General features: G+C 36.5%; 2 protein-coding genes across 4 annotated transcripts in view; both read right to left on the reverse strand.

The window, feature by feature from the left end:
• Positions 1 to 1,075: 1,075 nt before the first annotated feature.
• Positions 1,076 to 7,733, reverse strand: rab3aa (RAB3A, member RAS oncogene family, a). The gene is made up of 5 exons (XM_073849750.1): positions 7,641 to 7,733; positions 5,899 to 6,126; positions 5,063 to 5,181; positions 1,963 to 2,087; positions 1,076 to 1,841 (listed from the first exon to the last, which is right to left on the reverse strand). The coding sequence occupies exons 2-5, from the start codon at positions 6,124 to 6,126 to the stop codon at positions 1,651 to 1,653; spliced, it is 663 nt and encodes a 220-aa protein (XP_073705851.1). The 5' UTR covers positions 7,641 to 7,733; the 3' UTR covers positions 1,076 to 1,650.
• A 1,509-nt stretch (positions 7,734 to 9,242) lies between these two features.
• Positions 9,243 to 22,871, reverse strand: part of pde4ca (phosphodiesterase 4C, cAMP-specific a) — a 47,553-nt gene continuing 33,924 nt past the window's right edge. For all 3 annotated transcript variants that reach the window (XM_073849748.1, XM_073849747.1, XM_073849749.1), the window contains 12 exons: positions 21,311 to 21,384; positions 21,180 to 21,229; positions 20,973 to 21,085; positions 16,813 to 16,906; positions 14,705 to 14,877; positions 14,485 to 14,583; positions 14,241 to 14,405; positions 14,056 to 14,155; positions 13,815 to 13,969; positions 13,576 to 13,698; positions 13,304 to 13,486; positions 9,243 to 11,544 (listed from right to left, as the gene is read on the reverse strand). In XM_073849748.1, the coding sequence (XP_073705849.1) occupies positions 11,062 to 11,544; positions 13,304 to 13,486; positions 13,576 to 13,698; positions 13,815 to 13,969; positions 14,056 to 14,155; positions 14,241 to 14,405; positions 14,485 to 14,583; positions 14,705 to 14,877; positions 16,813 to 16,906; positions 20,973 to 21,085; positions 21,180 to 21,229; positions 21,311 to 21,384 (1,812 nt within the window). In that variant the 3' untranslated portion in view covers positions 9,243 to 11,061. The remainder of the gene's footprint in view (positions 11,545 to 13,303; positions 13,487 to 13,575; positions 13,699 to 13,814; positions 13,970 to 14,055; positions 14,156 to 14,240; positions 14,406 to 14,484; positions 14,584 to 14,704; positions 14,878 to 16,812; positions 16,907 to 20,972; positions 21,086 to 21,179; positions 21,230 to 21,310; positions 21,385 to 22,871) is intronic.

Raw genomic sequence — 22,871 nt, forward strand, 5'->3', positions numbered from 1 at the left:
TGTATTTTTTTAAATGACATATCATAGTGTGGGAACTGAAGGAACTATTGTACAATTTACAAAAACAAAACTCAAACTGCCAAACTACAAAAAGAGTATCAAAACCAAAACTCTGTTTGATGGCTTCTACTTTAACAGCTGCATAAAATCATACTACTGTGTCAAATTTCCCTGTATAAAAAAGTAAATCCCAGTGGTTTGCTATTGGTTTAGGATGGACTGTAAACAGAATATAAATGGAGGGTATAAATCATCAGTTACGCACCTTACAAACAGTATCCCTGCATATCAAGTGACTATTTGGTATAACAAAGCTTTTCAGTTGCATAGGGGAAAACCAACACATAGTCAGACATGAGGTTTTTAAACATCTACCCCCTTTTATGTTTAAAACTCTGTGATTTAGAAAAGTGAGATATTTCAGATGTCCATGTCTGGTCTACAACTACAGCAGTAGCCTTCTTAATCCAACAAAGAATAATGCAATAAATAAATAAGCAATAAATAAAGCAGCAAATTAACATCTAATTACAACATAATTAACATAACCATGTGCATTAACATATCTTAATACTCCAGTGATTTAACTGACACAAGTGATCAATCAATGTTGCTTGTTTAACCAGGTATTTGTTTCCAATGCCTAAATGAGAACTTCAAGAGAATCACAATGCATTGTTTTAATATTACTGTCTTTTCAAAATACAGTCTTGTCTAGAAACCAATAGCTGCTATCCTTTGAAGTCTCTCTTTTCATTAAAGCTCTTATTGTGTTAAAGCCTGTAGAATGACAGTAATCCTTATCTTTACTTGTAAAACAAAATAACTACAATATACTAGGATGAAATACTAACATACACTCACATGCTTTTTTATGGTAAAATGAGTAGAGTAGATATTGGTGAGTCCACCAATATCTAGGTACCTGAATAAAAGTAACTGAAAATACACTTAAATTCAATAATTCCTTCATATTACAAAAAAACAAGAAGCATTTAAGCACATCATAATTAATTTTTCCTAATTACATCTATTATCACACAACAACCAGTTTTTGCTTATATAATCTAATATAATATGTTTTACAAAATAGACCTGCTGTTATTAAAAAATAACAGGGAGCAAATTATTTAGTGTGCATTTCGTTTTCACTCTTTCATTTTAAAAATTAAAAGAGTAAAACAGTACTTATGAACAATTCAAGCTTCGGATAGTTTCTATCTTGGGGTGAGCCTTTATGCTGATGGTTTCCACACAACAATCTGGTCTTGGAAATAATAAAATATCTCTTGGCAATATATTGAGGATATCTGTGTGGCCTTGATGAAACCCAAAACATACATGCTCATGAACATTTAGCAACATTTAGAAGAATGTTTTAGTGGATATTGTACCAAAGCAAAATGTGATTTACCCAAATTCATGTTAAAATGTTTGAATATGCTGTCAAATTATTAATATGAGAGGAGCATTGGTTACCAATACAAATATAAGAGAAACAAAAATGCGCTGATGTCAATCTCACAAAAGTGACAGAGGGAAAACAGGTTCCCAGCCACATCCCATCAACTCTTCTCTTACCAAAGCTTCGTTCATAGAGCGGTCCATTATTCAATCTGCTGGGAATGGTGAAGAGGTTAAGAGTGACCCTTAGCAAGCACAGTCTTTGGTGGAGCGCTGTGGCTGCTCACTGAGCTGAGGGCCCTGTTTGTTTCCAGTGAGAGACGGATCTGCCGTCTCTGGGTTCTCTGCCATCCTCTCGCAGATTATGTCCACCAGTCGCTCAAATGTCTGCTTCACGTTAATGTTGTCCTTGGCACTGGCCTCAAAGTACTCAAAGCCTGTGACAGTCAAAAGAAATAAAAGGGCACTATTATATTCAAGTTAAACGAAGAGCTGTAAGAAAACATCCTGCATATAATGGAGATTTTAGTGGAAAACAATGTGTTTAGGAAAACCCACCTAGCTGTTCAGACAGCTGTCTTCCTCTTCCAGAAGCAACCACTCTCTCGTCTTCCATGTCACATTTGTTTCCCACCAGCAGCACTTGAGCATTGTCCCATGAATATGTCTTAATCTGTGTGGACCTAAAAGCAGTACAGGGGTTTATTAAGAAAAAGCATTTGAACGAAATGCTATTGTAATTAAAATGAGACGCAGTGTGTTTCATTGCGAAAGCACTTTGTTTGGCCTTCCAAATGAGGAAGCAACTAGAAATCAGTGGTTAAGTTATTATTATACATTATTACAACACTGTTCCGGAACAGTACAGCGCAAATATTCGAGTGAGTGATGTGCATTTCATGGAGGACTGTTTCCTGAACCTGGGAGAGCAGCTTACAATGGCAGCTGTACACAAAAGATTATGGCTATAAAGTGGGGCAATTCCGATGTTGTAAGGACAGTCTGCGCTTCTGACTGATGGCGTGTAATTCAGTACTGACTATTCAAATGCGAGTTTTGAGCAGTGTAGAGTAGTTCTTGTTTCTTGTTTTACGATTGCAAATGCAGACATGGTGTTATGTTTACGCAACGCAGCAACGCGTAAAAAGGCAGTATTAGTCATTATAATATAATATATTCATGGTATTGATCTTATTATAAATATAATATAAAAAGACAGTATGAGTCATTATAATCAGTAGCTATGTCCCCACTGGATGCAACAAATGCCTCGTTTATAATTGGTTTTATTGTTGCCGTCTCGTCGCACTGAGAAACGGCATGGTAAGGGGCATTTCTGTCACACGCTTAAGGTATTTGGTCAATCACAACACACCGGATAGCTGGCCAATCAGAGAAAACCTTGGTTTCCATCAACGATGAGTTTTGTACAAATCTAAGCATATCAGAAAGGCAGGGCAGAGAGGAGCAACAATAATGTACAGTATGTGGAAAATAATCTTTTTTGAACCTCAGTCTGCATGAACACATTGCATTAGAACATACACAAAATAATGCTCTTTTTAGCAACATCATATGGCCCCTTTAATAGGCTAAATGCCTTTGACACTGTATCCTTGTGTATCATGTTGTATACATTTTTGCATACATGTATGATTTACATATTTGCATTCATTAACTTAATGGATTTTAAAAATAGTGGGTTGTGATAACATTTGCCATGTACTGTGGTGGCAAAAATTATTAGAACACTAGTATTTTTACCAGCTAAACAATGGTTTACCTCAGTTATTTCTATCTTTTGCTGTAGTGTGTCAGAAGGAAATATCAGTTTACATTTCCAAACATGCATTTTGCCATTAATTGTAATAATTTAGTAAGATTTTTGTCTGAGATCTGATCTCACCATCATCCAGTCTGTCTGGAATGACATGAAAAAAACAGAAGAAACTGAGCCAGACTAAAACCAAAAGAACTGTGGCAATGTCTCCAAAATGCACCTATTGCAAAATCTGCTTTAAACGCAAAGGATGATCATACCAAATGTTGATTTCATTTATATATTACATATTACTCAATTTTATGTTAGTGTCGGCGCCAATAGCCTTGTGGGCAGCATGCTGACATATGCTATGGGTGTCCCAAGTTCGAAGCCCACTTTGTTTCCTGTCACTTCTTAATAAAGGCAAAAATGCCAAATGTCATTTGGTTTTAGTTCAGTGGATTTTTAGATGTGCATGTTGCATTGGAAAATTGTCATTTTCATTGCAAGATTGATTTGTGACAAAAAGAAAACATACAGACATACTGACACATAAAAAGAAGAACTGTTCATAATAAGATCAATACCATGAATTTAGAATATAGATTAAGTCATTTTGTGTTGACTTTTGACCGAAGAGATTGTCATTTTAGCCATGTTTAGACTGTCAGTCCAAATCCAATTTATATGCATATCCAATTGGAATCCAATCGTATTTAGCAAGTCTGAATGTCAAAAAATCATGTAAAATATGATTTTTACAAATCCATTTCAAGCCACATTCATATGTGACACTGGAGCACAAAACCAGTCTTAAGTCGCTGGGGTATATTTGTAGCAATAGGCAAAAATACATTGTATGGGTCAAAATTATTGATTTTTCTTTCATGCCAAAAATCATTAGGAAATTAAGTAAAGATCATGTTCCATGACGATTTTTTGTAAAATTCTTACTGTAAACATATCAAAATGTAATTTTTGATTAGTAATATGCATTGTTAAGTACTTAATTTGGAGAACTTTAAAGGTGATTTTCTCAGTATTTTGATTTATTTGCACCCTCAGATTCCAGATTTTCAAATAGATGTATCTCAGCCAAATATTGCCCTATCATAACAAACCATACATCAATAAAAAGCTTATTTATTGAGATTTCATATGATGTATACATCTCAGTTTTGTAAAATTTAACCTTATGACTGGTTTTGTGGTCCAGGGTCACATATTATGTGTTTTGAAATCCTATTCAAATCGCACTTGTGGATTTCTGTTTCAGATTGGATTTTGTGTAGCTTTTTTGCCTACGTCACTTTCTCATGCCAAATAAAACATAAAAATGTTATACGTTGTTTGTAGAAAACATGCTGAATGTCTCTGCATAAACAAGGTTGTGTTTTTGCGAAGTGGAAGTCAAGCAGAAAATGACAATATATTGCTGCTGTTGGAGACTGCAGCATGCAATAAAGCTGCACATCCCAGCTTCCTATGTTTTGCCACTGCCTTATTACACGCAATATAATCCAGCGCAATAACAACACGTTCTTACGATGTAAAAAAAACCCTGTTTTTAGAGTATGCATTCCTATGCAACATTTTTGCCATAGAAACCAATGCAGACAGAATCCGATCTGAACAGATGCAAAACACAGTGTGGACAGTCAAACATGCACAAAAATCAGATTCGGACTGTCAGTCTGAACAAGGCTTTTGACCGATGTGACTGGGTTGCAATTTCACATTCAGTGTGGAGAAATTACTTGTAGTTGGAATCATATCACATCGCACCTGGTTGTTGATAATATAGCGCATGTTCTAAGTTTCGACAGAAACTAGGTCACATCTTTGCAAATATGTCAATTTTATGGATAAAATGGATAAAAATAAACACTATCATACCAATCCTGAACGGCATTAAAGGAATCCTCATTGGTGATGTCATACATCAGAATGAAGCCCATAGCGCCACGATAGTATGCTGTTGTGATGGTCCTGTACCTTTCCTGTCCAGCAGTGTCCTGGAATATACAGAAGTTAGAGTCTAAATGTCTTGATAGTTCTATCACATATATTAAGAAAAAACTCCCTAAAGGGGACATCGGATGCAAAATTCACTTTTACATGGTGTTTGCATAAAAATGTGTCTTAGCAGTGTAGACACAACCACCCTACAATGATAAAAATCCATTCACTCTTTTTTAATCTCCAAAAAACCTAAACAGTCTCAATTATCAAGCCGTTTTGACTTTCTGAGCATTATGACATCATACTTCTCAGGCCCTGCCTATGACCGCTGATGGACTGTCCTGAATTAACATATTTCCGTCCTCAGCGAGTTGTACGTTATTTTGTAGTTGGATGTAAAAGTAAAAATAAGCCTTCATTTTCTCCCAACATCAGAGCCACTTGAGGTTGCAGTGGATTAGTTCTTGATCGTAACGTACCAACAAATACACAAAAAAAGAGAGGGGCGGAGTGAGCAGTAGCTCATTATCATTTAAAGACACATGCACTGAAACATGTCGCTGTGAACAGGGCTGCTGTTTTACACAACCATTGAGGAATTTTAACCAAAGTATGTTGCAGACATAAGACCCCAACATACCAACTTGTGGAAAATGGGCATCCGATATCCCCTTTTATCAAAATAACACAGCTCAAACAACAAAACTCAAGACTCTAGCAGAAAGTAAAAAAAAATGAATGTGAAAATTATTATTTGATGAACTCCTCACCCATATTTGGAGCTTTATCCTCTTGTCGTTCCGGTAGATGGTCTTCACTTTGAAGTCGATGCCGACAGTGCTGACGAAAGCGGGTGTGAAGGAGTCATCAGCGTAGCGGAACAGGAAACTGGTTTTGCCAACACTGCTGTTACCAATAATCAGGATCTTAAACATGTAGTCAAAGTTCTGATCCGCAGACTCTTTTTGTCCATATCGAGCATCATTTGCTGAGGCCATCTACAAACAATAAAACAAAGAAGATGATTCATAGAATTGCTATTCTGTTTCCATAATGCACAAGTTGCGATGAAATGGAATCAGCGACAGATCTTTTATTCCACATGTGTCCCTGGACCACAAAACCAATATTAAGTAGCACAGGTATATTTGTAGTAAAATGTTTTTTTTTTAATGGCAAAAATTATTAGGATATTAAGTGAAGATTAAGATATTTTATAAACTTCCCACCGTGAATATATGAAAACTTTTTTGATTAGTATTATGCATTGCTAAGAACTTCATTTGGACAACTTTAAAAGGCAATTTTCTCAATATTTTTTGCACCCTCAGATTCCAGATATTCAAATAGTTGTACCTCAGCCAAATATTGCCCTATCCTAACAAACCATGCATCAATGGAAAGCAACTTTCATGTGATGTTTAAATCTCAAATAATAAAAAAAGGCCCTTATGACTGTTTTTTGGTCCAGGGTCACATACTGTCATACATTCAAGTAATGGATTATGACAAAATGTAAAGCAAGGACTTGCATTGGTTGTAGACTGGTTTTTAAAATGTGGGTGTTGCAGATAGGAAAACAGACATAACTACATTTTCATTTCATTCTTATACTGTACAATGTTCAGTGGTGTGAGAAACAGTTCCTGGCAATGTGTTAAAACAAATATGTTTTCTTACTCACAGCCTGTTTGCTGAATTACAACACAAGTTCCTAGTGAATAGTAGGTGTAACCTGCACTATCCCTGTATCCTCCTGGATTGAGCTGGGCTGTCCGTGTAGCTAGGGATTTTAAAGGTTTTGTGTCGGCTAAACCCTGTGCTTAGCTCAGGATCTGAGCACACCAACAATATTATGAAAAGATTACTCTATATTCCCATTTTATTATGGAAGACCAATTGGTTTCTTTCCCATATAAGGACAAACCAACCCCTGAATGTTCATTCCTGCTTTGTTCAGTCTGTTATTTGTCAGGCCACCTGAGTAGCCCATTTCTTAATTCAAACATATGGCTCAGGCTAGGCGTACAAGATTACAGCATGAAACCTTTACGTGTGGGAAGCGCTGCTACGTTCACGAGCTAACTGTCCAATCGAGACGTTCAGAACAAACGGCAGCTGGTGAGAGCGAGACTGCCTGCTGCTATATGGCCGATAATGGTTAAGTCAGTTGAGCTCCGGTTAGCATCTATCCGCTTAACCCACGGACTGATTTCCATTTTTATTCGGGTCAGTGAGTGACTAACCATCCCATCGATCGAACAGCCAGTATTCATCATAACAGCCAGCGACAATGTGCTGAGTGTCAAAAGCCGGTTGACATGTTAGTTTGTAGCACGCAGCGATGGATTATAAGGTTACAGCAGAGGCTTTTTATGATTCATCCCAGTTAGCGATGTCAAATGAAGGTTACGGTGGTTTTAAAATAAAACCATTGATTTCCTGACGTTTCTCTGCGATTTGTGTAGCATTTCGAAATAAATGCAATGTTGTCAGAGAAAGCTCAGCTTACCTTAAGAGGATGTTTATTCGGTGTGGTTTGGATGCAGTTCCCTTTTCCCTGCCAGTGCACCTGCGATTGTGCTTTCGTCACTCTTTGGCAGCCAGCTGGGGGTGGGGCTAAACAATGACTGACATGTGAATAAGCCAATCACACGTTCGATCGGTCACCGTAGAGATTTAGCGGTCTTGTAGAAAGATGCATGAAGCAACAAGAACATTTCCGAGATTTTTGTTTTTGAGGTATTTTAATTTGAAATTAATTTGAAGTCATAATTTCCTACATTTTAGAATTTCAATAAAATATGTCATAATTATGAAATAAAAAGTCATAATTATAATATTTAAAACCTAGTATAGTCTAAACTAGTCTAAGTCATAAATACAAAGATGAAATTTTTTTATGAGATTAAAAATTGCAGCTAAACTTATGGCAAAATTAGCCACTATGAATTCATAAGAAATCATAAGTCGTAAGAAATTGTAAGTCATTATTATAACACAAGTAGTCAAAATACTAAGTTATGATTATGACAAAATCAAAATAATGACAATCAAAATAAAAGGTGACAGTCAAAATTATGACAACAAATAGAAATGTTGAGACAGTCATTATTTCAATTTGTGTCACTTGATTTTTCTAAACTTTTAGTAAATTATGACTTGTAATTTTTCTGAACTTGTAATGTCATTATTATTTTTGTCACAATTTTGACTTCAGAATAATGACAATCAAAATAAAATGAGTCAAAATTATGACAACAAATAGAAATGTTGAGACTGTCATAATTTCATTTGACTCATGGCATGTTTCTGAACTTTTAATGTTATAATTAATATTTTTGCCATCAATCTGACTTCAATATAATGACAATCAAAATAAAATATGACAGTCAAAATTATGACAACAATGTAAGACATAAAGACATGGTCAAGACATAAATTATGACTTGCCATTTTCTGAACTTTTAATGTCATCATTATTATTTTTGCCACCATTTCAAAATAATGCCAAAATGTTTATCCTATAATTTTGACCATTTATATCATACTTTTAGTCACATTTAGACTTTTCATAAAATAAATTAAATTTTATGTCTTAATTATGATGTATATCATTATTTAAACTTTTTGCCCAGTTCCAATTTTTTGTTTAATCTTATGATCTACCAAAGCCTTTTTTATCTATATTTGACCATAGACCACAAATCCAGTCATAAGGGTTCATTTTTTAAAATGGACATTTATACAATAAATACTCTTTCCATTGACGTATGGCGGGATAGGACCATATCTGGCTAAGATACATCCGTTTGCAAATCTGGAATCTGAGTAAAATCTAAATATTGAGGAAAATCGCCTTTAAAGTTGTCCCAAAAAACTAAACTTAGCAATGCATATCACTAATCAAAATGTAACTTTTGATATATTTATAGTAGCAAATTTATAAAATATCTTCATCGAACATGATCATTACCTAATATCCTAATGATTTTTGGCATAAAAGAAAAATATTGACTAATACAATGTATTGTTGGCTATTGCTACAAATATACCTTTGCTACTTAAGACATATATATTGTGTAAATACGTTCCCATCTAACACATAAACAGCTTACTAATATTTCTTTGTTTATTGGCATTGGGAACAGGAAAACAATCACAGCAACATTAGTAACAGCGTTGTAGTGGTAAACAGTACTTTTGGGATTGTCAGATCTGCGACAGAAAAAGACCAAACAGAGGTGTGCCGTATGGAAACTTTGCATGACCACTCAGCGTTTCTTTCGCCACATGAAACATTGCTACAAAGAGCACAGACTGACATTAAAATGAACATATAGCCAATAATTAAAAGCCCATTTACATACAAAGATTCCACTGTATCCAATATTAAAATTCATACCATGGTATAAAAAGGACACAAATAGCCGGAACTGAGTCCGAAAGACTGTTATTAATCATGAATACTCTTAAATAAAAGAACTAAAAGAAAACTAAATGCTCAAATCAGTACGTTACTGACAGTAGTAGATGTCATTGATGGAAATTAGCCAGTGGCAACATGGAAATTACAGTACAGCATGGATCATGCTTGCTTGGCACTTGTACTGTCATTGGCTATGTCCCTGTGAAGAGCAGAGCACTGATCAATGACCAAAAACCAAAGAACACAAAAGGTCTGGCACAGAAAACTAACTTTGGCTTAATGTGTTGTAGCGCACAGGTTGGTCTTAGAACAAAACTCTTCACTCTTGTTTAGACATCATACATTTGTAAAGATGTTAAGATACCTCAGATTTTTTTCAGTGTGACCAGCACAGAAGAAGAGCGAAAAAGTACACATGTGGTTTAAGGACACTGCTCGCTTCCTATACAGCTAATGTGGGTTTCCAAGCTAGACCAGCCTCCCAGAGACCAACTTACACGCAGGGCGCGTAAACATGCTGGTTACCCTGCCAATCTGTACGCTAACAATGACTCCAGCCCTTACCGATGGAGCGACGTTTGGCAACGACAAAGATACCTCCTAAAGTGCTACCTAGAATATCAGAAGCAAGCCGTGAAATGCGATGTACTAATGCTGACGCTCAAGCTTTGAATAAAGCAGAATAGAAAATTAAACGAGAAGCGTATGTAAACCATGTGAATGCCTTAAATTAAAGCAGCATTCCTACAAATGAAGGTGAGAAGGGTCAGATGAGTATAATCTGTGCAAAGGAACAACAATAGAGAGCCACTGTGTTCGGCTGGAGTGGTAAATCCTATAAACGTGGCTCCAGTTCCACTATTAAGCACTAGGTGGCGTCACATACAAATACAAAAGATCACAATCATGGCTCGACTTCAGTCTATAGATTTTATAGTGAACCAAGGAAGACGGCGGTCACTATGTGGGTACCCTCAAGCTGTTTGCTACATGAAAGCAATCGTTTCTTTGAATCCTGAGATGTTCTGTTGTGTTAAGGTTAGGTTGTTTTGTTCAGCTAATAACAGGCCAGCTTTAAGTCAACAGTGTATCTTTTAAAAAACATTTTAGTGCACATACGTCTCACATAAAAAGTGTCCTGTTTAGCAATCAATATGTTCGGACGGCTCCGCTTGTTCTTCGTTAACGTTAAACCTGGGATGTCACAGGAAGACACTTGAGGACGTTTCCTCTCAGTCCGTAACGCACAGGCAGTTTTACGCTTGAGCCGGAAGTCCCGAGACCGAGAACGTTTTAAGAAAGCGTCGAGTAGGAGCTTTCTCCAGTGCAAGGTGACTACCGTATAAAAAACGTCCCGTGGAAGCTTTCCTACCTCTCCTTTGCTCTCTCTGCGTCGCCTCCGGCCGAGGAAGCTAAGAATGGGATGGAGAGGGATAGGGAGGTGCTGAGGAAGAGGTACGAAAGAAGAAAAAAAAAAGAATGCAGTGGAAAAAGTGCACTAGTGTTATGTTCCCAGACGCAGACAAGACACGCTTTTCCCTTCTTGGTCAAGTTCTCTATCTTCATCTTCGCTGTCTGGCGGCTCGCCCATCTTAAAAGACATTGTCCTGCAGCCGGGGGAGCGAGCGCTCAGGTTGGAGTGCGGTGTGCGGGGAGACGGATGTTTGGCTTCTGCGTTTATCCTGAAGGAATCCTGTGCGGTGGAAGTGAAGTCTTCGTCCACGGGACTCTCGACGTCTGACTCCCCTTCCTCTTCTAGGGTCAGTTCGAACTGGAATTTCTCCCCCGCTGAGGCGATGCCTCCACCCATCGCTCCCATCCCGACTACGCCCTTTTCCTCAGGGGTGGAGGTGGGGCTGTGGGGGATCATGCTTTGGTACCACTCACGGTTGTCCTCGAGAGTGTCGAGAATATCCTGGGCGTCAGGGTGAACTAGATCCGCCCAGGTCTCCCACAGCGGGTGCACAATGTAGTCAATGAAGCCCACCTGATGGATGAGGAATGAGCGGTAAATATGAGTTTGTGCTGTCATTCTACAACAGTGAATTTAAGCACTAATAATTGGTAAGCTATTAATATATTAGAATTAAATAGTTTGTCATGTAACATATAGTTGAGGGCAAAAGTTTACACACACCTCGCAGAATCTGCAAAATGCTAATTGTTTTACCAAAATAAGAGGGATCATACAAAATGCATGTTATTTTTTATTTAGTACTGACCTGGATAAGATATTTCACATAAAAGACATTTACGTATAGTCCACAAGAGAAAATAATAGTTGAATTTATGAAAATAAGCCCATTTAAAAGTTTACATTCTTAATACTGTGTTGTTACTTAAATGATCCACAGCTGTTTTTATTTTTATTTAGTGATAGTTGTTCACGAGTCCCTTGTTTGTCCTGAACAGTTAAACTGCCTGCTGTTCTTCATAAAAATCCTTTAGGTCCCACAAATTCTTTGGATTTTCTGCATTTTTGTGTATTTGAACCCTTCAACAATGACTGTATGGTTTTGATCCATCTTTTTACATTGAGGACAACTGAGAGAGTCATATGCAACTATTACAGAAGGTTCAAATGCCAGGGGAGTGAAAACTTTTTGAATTTTTAAGATCAGGGTAAATTTACATGTAAGTGTCTTCTGTAGCTTCTGAATGGCAGTAATAATAAAACAAAATGATATTTAGACAAAATAAGAACAATTTTCACATCTTCATTCTGTTCAAAAGTTTTCACCTCCAGCTCTTAATGCATTGTGTTTCCTACTAAGGCATCAGTAAGTGTTTGAATCTTCTGTAATAGTTGCATATGAGTCCCTCAGTTGTCCACAGTGTGAAAAGATGGATCTCAGAATCATACACTCATTGTTGGAAAGGGTTCAAATACACAAAAATGCTGAGAAACCAAAGAATTTGTGGGACATGAAGGATTTTTCTGAAAAACAGCAGGAAGTTTAACTGTTCAGGACAAACAAGGGATTCATGAACAACTATCACTAAAAAAAAAAAACATAACATTCAGGTAACAACAGTATTAAGAATCAAGTGCATGTAAACTTTTGAACTGGGTAATTGTTTTATTACTTATTAATTATTAGAAATATTAATAATATAATATTATTTATCTTGTGGACTATGTATGTATTTTATGTGAAATATCGTATTCAGGTCAGTACTAAATAAAAATATCTTGCATTTTGTATGATCCCTCTTATTTTGGTAAAATAATTAACATTTTGCAGATTCTGCAAAGTGTATGTAAACTTTTGACCTCAAAAGTTAAAAAGAAAAAGAAATTTTGTTATGCTTTTGCCATTTGTATTAGTTTTATTTTTTATTATTTGCTTGAATTTATTGTTATTTCAGTTTTAGTTTTAAAAATTGTAGTACTTAAATTGATTTAGCTAGTTGTCAACTTTGCCAAATTGTCTTTTTAAGTTTATATATATTATATATATATATATATATATATATATATATTTTATTTCAGCTTGTTAATTTCAAAACTCAATTATTATATTATATTACAGATTATTTTAAATGACAGAATGAGGCCCAAAGTCTTTAAAGGATTAGTTCACCCAAAAAAACGAAAAACGGCTCCTGCGTCAGCAGCACCACAAGCTTCCGTCATGGTACTCCTACGAATGACGCCAGAAGAGAAGTTTTTTGGGGAATTTTTGGGTGAAGTATCCCTTTAAGGCCAGTTTGTGGAATATCATTTCTCATTTTCCCACACTCACCTGTGATTTCTCAATAGAAGCATTGTGTTTGTCACACATGGGGCTGATCTCCATACCCTTGTCTCTCTCACGGTCCCCCTGAGTGAAAAACTCCACCATGATGCGATCCGTCCACTGACGGTACAGCTCCAGGGGCTTTGTTGGATTGCTCAGGTCAGCGCAATGTACCATGTTCTGAAGAACCTAAATATTAACCACACATTTTTAATTACAAACTATTACTTCTGAAGCAAAAATGAATTCCTAACAATATAAAATGGCTCAAAATATACCTGAATGCGATCAGAATAGTTGTCTAACAGCAGCACGCCCAGACTTGTCACCTTCTTGGTCTCTACCATAGTCTTGAGATCTGCTAACAGGTTCATATGCTTTGACATATCAGTGGCTAAGACCTGTAAAAAGTCAAATACATTGGGTAAATAAATAAAACCACGTGTTGGTTGTAGCTCTCAGACTTGGATGTCTTCATCATTGCCTCACAGATTCGTCATTGCCTCCATTTCCTCACCATGTCTATAACCATTTTGCGTAGCGACTGCCTCTGTTTCTTTGTCAGGTTCTGGAAAATGTCACAGTTTTCTTCCTGCAGCAGTTTGAAGCCAACAGCCAGGTGGTGGTTCTCCAGAACAGAAGAATCGTTGTACATCAGAGCCAACTCCGAGTCTAAAAAAAGTATTACGTTCTTAGTCAACAACTCAGTGTGTGCATCCACAATGACAAGTTGCTCTTGCTCTGCCGTGGCCACTCACTTGTGTTGATGAGGAACTGGTTGGACACTCCAGGGTGGTCCACGTCATGTATTGCACTAGCAAACATTGCGGCCAAGATCTCAAGGTCAGTGAACACAGCCTAGCAAAACAGAATTGCAAATATGAAACATCTTGCTTCAGAGACTAATGAGCAGATGATGAAAAGGGAGTTGCCTGAGACAAACCTCAAGGGCAGGGGTGGACAAGAGGACATTGGTGGACTGGACAACGTCTGCTGCGTGGATGCTATTGTGGTACGCTACATCAGAGTGGTAGTTCTCCTCCAAAGCCATCATGTAAGTAATAAATGTGTCTACAGGGATTTTAAAGGATTTCAACAGGTCTCTTTCCTGTGGATTACAAGACATTTGTTATTGTAATGTTTTGACCAAAACGACATGAGAATGTTTTTTAATCCACATTTTGTACCTGGAAGATTGTGTACATTGCTACTGTTAGCGGTCGGTTGCCAGAATACTCCGATATTTTGAAAATATCCACACCCCATTTGTCAAAGTCTTCCAACTCCTGCAGAAGAGAGTTGGATGCCATTAAAAACAGCATTGGGCTTTGTTTGCAGATAAAGTCCATGTTCACCATGGTGATTTTAGTCTGCTGATAGGGGGTTTTACTGGCCGTGAGAGCTCACCTTGGCCAGCAAATCTTCCCGGTCAGTGCTGATGCCAAAGCGTGGGATGCTGGATGCTGCAACACTGGAGCTGTGTGTGGGTTTCTTCACTCCACTGATCTGAGACATGGGCCGCTTTTTCTTCTCCTTCTCCTTGGTCGGGGGGGACATAATCTCCATATCATGTTGCTTCTCTGCAATACAGATTCATTTTTATAACTACATGCAATGACGGACAGCTCAGTAAACGCACAGTGAAAACCTGGGGGGAAAGCATAGTTTATACTTGGAAATAAATGAAAAGTTTTAGGATTCAAAAGAAAGAAAAGTAATTTTGTAAACCACTAATAAAAGTCAAGACATGTTAAGTCAAAATTTTCAGCTTTATTGAAGCACAAAATAGTCTTCACTCTCACAACTAAAAGTAAAACTAAGTAAAATTTGTGTAGCATTTTAGAATAAGGTTTCATTAGTCACAATACCACAGCATTTATTAATCTTAATATTAATTTCAACATTTAAATGCATTATTAAAATCAAAAGTTGTGTTTGTTAACATTAGTTAAGGCACTGTGAACTAACATTAACTAACAATGAACAACTATATTTTTATTAGCTAACATTAACAAAGATTAAATGTATTGTTCATTGTTCGTCCATGTTAGTTAATACATTAACCAATGCTAACAAATGACATCTATTTGTAAAGTTTTACCAAAATTGGTTTTTGGTCTGATAAATAACATAAATATTAGACATGATATTTACTTTAAAAATGAGCAACTAACTGAAATAAGTTTAAGTACTAATATATGGAACCTAAACCTGAAATAAAAATGGTAATACAAAAATGTAAATAAATATATAAAATACATACGATAACACTACAATAAGGTGTCATTTGTTAACATTAATGTATTAACTAACATGAACGAACAATGAACAGTACATTTATTACACAAGTTATTCATTTTTGTTAATGTTAGTCACAGTGCATTAATTAATATTAACAAACAACTTGTGATTTGAATAATGCACTGGTAAATGCTGAAATTAACATTAAGATTAATAAACGCTGTACAAGTATTGTACATTCTTAGTTTATGGTAACTAATGTAGTTAACTAATGTTAACTAATGATTCTTTGGTAACACTTTAGAATAGGTAACACTTATTCACTATTAACTACGACTTACTAGCATGCAAATTACTAGAATATTGGTCATTTATTAGTACTAATTCAGCACATATTAAAGCCTTATTCTACATGACCTTATTCTACCCAATACCTAAACCTAACAACTACCTTATTAACTATTAATAAGCAGCAAATTAGGAATTTATTGAGGGAAAAGTTGTAGTTAATAGTGAATATGTGTTACCTATTCTAAAGTGTTACCGATTCTTTTTGTAAAGTGTTACCACTATGTACTAAGTACTAATAAGTACTATAAAGCACTAAGTACAAACATATGGAACCTAATCCTAAAAAAAGATAAACAGGTAATAAAAAAACAAAACAACAATAAGTAAATAAAATAAACAAATTTCAATAAAAATGTATTACATTAAAGAGAAAAATAAAAAATACAAATTACAAAAATCTCAAAAAATTATAGTAAATTACTAGAAAAACTGTGACCCTGGACCACAAAACCTCATAAGGGTCTTTTTTTATTGAGATTTACACATCATCTGAAAGCTGAATATAAATAAGCTTTCCATTGATGTATGGTTTGTTAGGATAGGACATTATTTGGCTGAGATACAACTATTTAAAAAATCTGGATTCTGAGGGTGCAAAAAATTCTAAACATTGCTAAAATCGCCTTTAAAGTTGTCCAAATTAAGTTTTTAGCAATGCATATTGCTAACGAAAAATTAAGTTTTGCTATATTTACAGAATGTCTGCATGGAACATGATCTTTACTGAATATCCTAATAATAATTGTCATTAAAAAAAATCAATAATTTTGACCCATACAATATATTTTTGGCTATTGCTATAAATGAACCCGTGCTGCTTAAGACTGGTTTTGTGGTCCAGGGTCACAGAAATTAAATAAATCATTTTAGATGTTTTTTCACAAAACAATATTTTTAGTGTAATTTGAAATGATCGGTTTTACCCAAGAAGGTGCTGGAGATGAACTCTGAGACCTGGTTTCCTGACTTGCTAGTCTCTGAGAGCTGGGTCAGTTCTCGATTCAGCATCCTTTTGAACTGTAGAACACGACACAAGAACAAAACACATGCTCTTGAGAATCAGCATCTCCAATCCACCCTGTATTTCATTTTAATAAAATCATACAACGTATTAGAGAATTTCCATACTGGATGTGCTACATGTTCAATTACAAAAAAAAAAAAGTCAAGGTGTAAAACATCACATGACTCATATCTGAATACAACTGCATTAAAGAGTGGCAGCAGGCCTTCATTCAGCTGCTAGAGTCACCCAAGATGAGGGGCTGGACCAAGCAGGAGGAGTGCCTTTCATCTGTGTAGTGCTATTATGTAATCATACACGAGGTTTCAGAATGAAACACTTCCAACTGAGGCAGCAAAATGTACAGCAGGAGCCACACACATACACACACAACCAGCACACCCAAACTGACATCCTCACAGCAACACGCTGCACCATCTGTGATTTATAGAGTGTCAACGAGAGCACCCTTCTCAACTTCAGATAAAAACAATGCAAGAGCTTCTCCCAGACAAAATGACAGAACACGAGCCTTACCTGAACATACATCCACGACACAGAGAGCAAGTAATTGACGTCTGGCATTTCAGCACCAAATGAAGCTTTAACAAAACAGAAGCTGTCTCCATCCACATGCACATGCTACAGACACGTTCCAGATCTCCCGAGCTGCCCAGTTCCACAGCAGTCCAAAGCGAATGTGGCGGCACTGCAGAGCTCAGCCCAGCACCGGGAGCTCCAGCTGCCACGGGCTGCACCTGTGGCAGGCTGAGAGCGTGTGCCGCTGGCTGGAGCGAGTCTGCATCGCTGCCGCATGCTCTGCTCTCCTACTCTGCCTGATTCATGTGTAAACATAGAGATCAGGCTCCTCCCAGCAGCCCCCTCTCTCCCTCCCGGCAGGTAGCTCCCCACTCGCTGCCGCACGCCGGCCAATCGGATGGGTTTTGCCACAGAGGCTGGGTCAGGGGGAGGCAAGCGATTGGCTCGTGGCTCCAGGGCACATGCAGGGGCTGGATGGGGTGGATACAGGGGGCTGGGGCTGCACCATGTGCACTTGGTTTGAAGATGAAAGCTTCAGGAGCCGCTTCATGCTTTGCGCGCATGTGTGTGGATGTGTTCTCCATCGTAATGAGCGAGGGAAATAAATAGATGCTCGCTCTGACACAGAGCAGGGAAAACAAGCAAATGTGAGGTGTGTTTATATTCTGAATGTTTTATATCACGTTAATGGTCATACTGAGGGTAAGATGGGTCATTTTTCTATAGATAATTTCTAAAGAACTTCACTAAATGTTATTCTATATAATTGTATATTGAATTAGATGTACACTATCCTTCACTGTCTGGGGTCAGTATCGTTTATTGAAAGAAATTAAAGGATTAGTTCACTTTCAGAATAAAAATATTCTGGTTTATTGGTTTTATAAGGCTCTTATCTAGTGAAACAATCTGTAATTTTCAGATTGTTTCACTAGATAAGAGCCTTATTCCTCAGCTTGGATCGTGTAGAGCCCTTTGAAGGTGAATTATAACTGCAATTTGGACATTCAACCCGTTGATCAGAGTTGCCAGGTTTTCACAACAAAACCCACCCAACTGCTACTCAAAACTAGCCCAATCGCATTTTGGGGAAAACACATTCTGAGAGGTAAGATACACATATTTTGGTGGGCATTTCAGGGACTAAATATCACGTTATTGGGGTTGCTTCAATTGTTTTTCTTTGTACATGAAAAACATCCCGCGCCAACAGTGTTAAAGTAGCCCAATTCTGCAGGAAAAAAGCGGACTTGGCAACAGTGCTATTGACACCCATCGAAATCCACTATATGGAGAAAAATCCTGGAATGTTTTCCTCAAAAACCTTAATTTCTTTTCGACTAAAGAAAGAAAAACATGAACATCTTTGATTACTTGTGGGTGAGTAAATTATCAGGAAATGATTATTCTGAAAGTGAACTAATCCTTTAATACTTTTATTTAGCACTGATACTCAAAAATTAAGCAGCATGGCTGTTTTTAACATTGATAATAATAAGAAATGTTTTTTTAACAGCAAATCAGCATATTAGAATGATTTCTGAAGGATCATGTGACACTGATGACTGAAGCAATGGATGCTGGAAATTTAATAGAAAACATTTATTTTAAATAATAATATTTTACAATATTACCACTTTTACTGCATTTCCGAACAAACAATTGCAGTCATAGTGAGACTTCTTTCAAAAATATTTGTAAAAAAATCTTACTGACTACAAACTTTTGGACAGCAATCCATTTCAATTCTCCTAACTATTCATCATAACATTAACTCATCATGAAAAAAACAAAAAACAAATAGAATATCTTATTTTAAAGGTACATTTTTCAAAAACTAAATCATACAAAATATCCAAAAAAAGTGTATTTGACATAATTTGCAGAAATACAGCTGAGGTCAAAAGTTTACATACACCTTGTAGAATCTGCTAAATGTTTACTGGTTTTACCAAAATAAGAAAAATCATACAAAAATGCAAGGTATTTTTATGATTCTCAGTACTGTGTTGTTACCTGAATGATCCAGAGCTTTTTTTGTTTCGTGATCTTTGTTTATTAGTCTTGAACAGCTAAACTGCCCGCTATTCTTCAGTAAAATCTTTCAGGTCCCACAAATTCTTTGGTTTTTCAGCATTTTTGTGTATTTGAACCCTTTCCAACAATGATTGTATGACTTTGAGATCCATCTTTTCACGCTGAGAACAACTGAGGGACTCATATGCAACTAGTACAGAAGGTTTAAACGCTCACTGATGCTTCAGAATGAAAAGCAATGCATTAAGAGCCGGGGGTGAAAACTTTTGAACAGAATGAAATAATTTAGTAATGCCCTTCAGAAGCTACAGAAGATACTTCCATGTTTCCCAGAAGACAAAATAAATGAAATTTACCCTGATCTTCAAATTCAAAAACTTAATGCATCAGTGAGCGTTTGAACCTTCTGTAATAGTTGCATATGAGTCCCTCAGTTTTCATCAGTGTGAAAAGATGGATCTCAAAATCAGTCATTGTTGGAAAGGGTTCACATAGATAAAAGGCTGAAAAACCTGAAGGATTTTTCTCAAGAACAGCGGGCAGTTTAACTGTTCAGGACAAACAAGGGAATCATGAACAACTATCACTGAACAAAAAAAAAAACAGGGTAATTTTTTATAAATTCAACAATTACTCTTGTGCACTATATGTAAACGTCTTTCATTTGAAATATCTTATTCAAGTCAGTACTAAACATGCATTTTGTATGATCCCTCTAACATTTTACAGATTCTGCAAGGTGTATGTAAACTTAAGACATCAACTGTAAATTCTTCTTGCCCCTGGCAGAGGGTCATCTTATCCCTCTTTAATGATTTTCAATGCTAAATTAGAAAATGCTCAATTTATTTTCTTTAATGATATACTGTATGATGCAGCACCTCTAAATATGAGCTTGTTTGCAAAAATCATCCCATCTCACCCAAACTGTATGAAAATATGGCCCTGCAGGACCTTTATTTTAACCTAAAATGAAAGGTTTTTGCAAGCTCAGTTTTTATACTTCTCGCCTCAACCAGTGCAGGGTGATTCCTGACTGCCCAGCAGACACGTCAGAGCTGTTAGCCAAAGTGAAAACACCCAAACTTGTGTTCATATGCGCGCATGTGTGTGAGAGTATGTATCCGCGGCGCACGTGGTTGCTGCGTGGGTGGGCTAATCACACGTCATACAGGCTATAAAATCCCCAGCAGGAATGAGGGGCGATAGAGCGGGTGAGGGGAGGCAGATTCATCCATGACTCCACTCTCATTCACATTTCTCAGCACACGATGTGAACGGGGGATGGGAGCAATTCACAACATGCATGAATCCCATTCCAATCTAAAAAAAGACTTCTGACACTTGTGTAATTCATACGGAGGCATGTTGAGTATTTGGGCACTGTTATCAGCAAGTGTTGATGTATTGTGTTAGCTGGTTATTAGCGCTTACGGCAAGGGTGACAATCAGGATATTTGAAGCCTGTCAGTAATGAATCATCGTTTATTTTAGAACAGATACCTTGTTGGATGCCATCTCACTGACTGAGTGACGCGTCTTGAGAGTCTCGAGCTGTTCGAGACACCAGTCCAGCTCATCCAGAGTCTCCACTGCCAACTTCTGAAATGGCTCCTCTGCAAAATACAGCACAGGATTGTTATATTCATGACTGCTGAAATGTATTCATCATCATATGTTTTAAAAATAATCTTTGTGCTGTTGCCTAACCTGGTAGGCTTGTCTTGCACATGGATGGTGGGTTGCTTCCAGTTGACCTCCTGTGGAGATTTGTGTCAGTGGAGATCAAGCATGACTTTAAAAGCATCTGAACAGGCATTACAAAGTTTATTAGGCCTTACTTGCTCGGGACACGGTCTTGCTGATGGGTCAAAACAGCAAAGTTGCTCCGCACAGTCCTCAGGCTGGCAAGGACCTATGAGAAGAACAATAATGTAGGTCCGTGCCAAGAACATATTCTTAGTATTTTCTTTCTTTTTAAAGCTATTTCAACTCACAACTTAGGGCCAGATTTACTAACAGCATGCGCCAGCACAAACTGTCTTTTGGCGATAAAAAAGTACTGTCAGGATTTCCTAAAGAAGCGCAGTGAAGAATTAGCACTGGAAAGGTGTGGACAGAGTTATTTTTGCGCCTGGCCTTATTGATCTGCATCTGTAGGAGTTTCTCTTTCAGACGCAAAATTTATGGGAGGAGAGTATTAAAATTAATCACGCATTGCCATTTACGAACGTTTGCGCTCAAATTACTGGTATTTTCACCATTACTTAACGTCCAAAAAAATCTCAAAGCAGGCAGTAATTTGTGTTGGTCATTATAGAAATGGGAAATTAGTGATTTTGATTGTATTATTACTATTATCCAGCAAAATACTGAAACCCCTTAAAAAATATTAAGATGAAGCCAAACTGTGTAAGATGCTTCCAGAGCACTTTTTAAAAAATGTCTTCTTAACTTATTAATTTATAAAATGTAAAATAAATGTGAAATTGTTTCATTAAATTAAATTTATAATATTTAGTAAACATAACATTAATATAACACTTTATTATATATGATACAACAGTATATAATTTTTCTTTTCTATTTTATATAAACTGCTGTTCAAAAGACTGAGATCAGTTGGATTTGTAATGTTTTTTAAAGAAAAAAAAAAAAAAATGTTATATTGTGAAATATTATTGCAATTTAAAACAGTGCTTTTCTATTTAAATGTACTTTAAAATAGAATTTATTCCAGTGATGCAAAAGTGAATTTTCACCATTATTACTCCAGTCTTCAGTGTCACATGATCCTTCATAATTCATTCTAATATGCTGATTATTATCAGTTTTGGAAACAGATGTGCTGCTTAATTTTTTTTTTTTTTTTGGAAGCCCTGATTCTTTTTTCAGGATTCTCTGATCAATAAAACATTAAAAAGAACAGAGTTTATTTAAAATAGAAATCTTTTCTAACAATATACACTAATGTTTTAAGTTTGGAGTCAGTCATTTTTTTCCTTTCTTTCTTTCTTTGAAAGAAATAAATACTTTTATTTAGCAAGGATGTGCTAAATCGCAAAAAGTTATAGTAAAGACTTGTATATATAGTAAAAGCAAGATAAAACAGGTTAATAAAAACGATTTTCGCAGTGAGTGAGAGAGAAGAAATTTTACACAGTGAGGTGACCTAGAAAATGAAAGATTTGTGTAAAACGTCTGGCTTGTCTGAAATTCTGCAGCTCTTTTGGAGTTTCGAAAGGACATGAAGGGTATCTGATTTCCAAAGCCATGCAGATTTCACATCTGTCAGCATCCATATCGACAAATGCGGTATTGAATTCCTAGCCTGTTTTGTAAACCGAGTACAGCGGTGACGCAAATCCCACGTAAAGCAAGCTGCATAAGAGCGGAAGGGCT

The sequence above is a fragment of the Garra rufa genome, chromosome 10, assembly GCF_049309525.1.
Source record: "Garra rufa chromosome 10, GarRuf1.0, whole genome shotgun sequence".
NCBI classification, from domain to species: domain Eukaryota; kingdom Metazoa; phylum Chordata; class Actinopteri; order Cypriniformes; family Cyprinidae; genus Garra; species Garra rufa.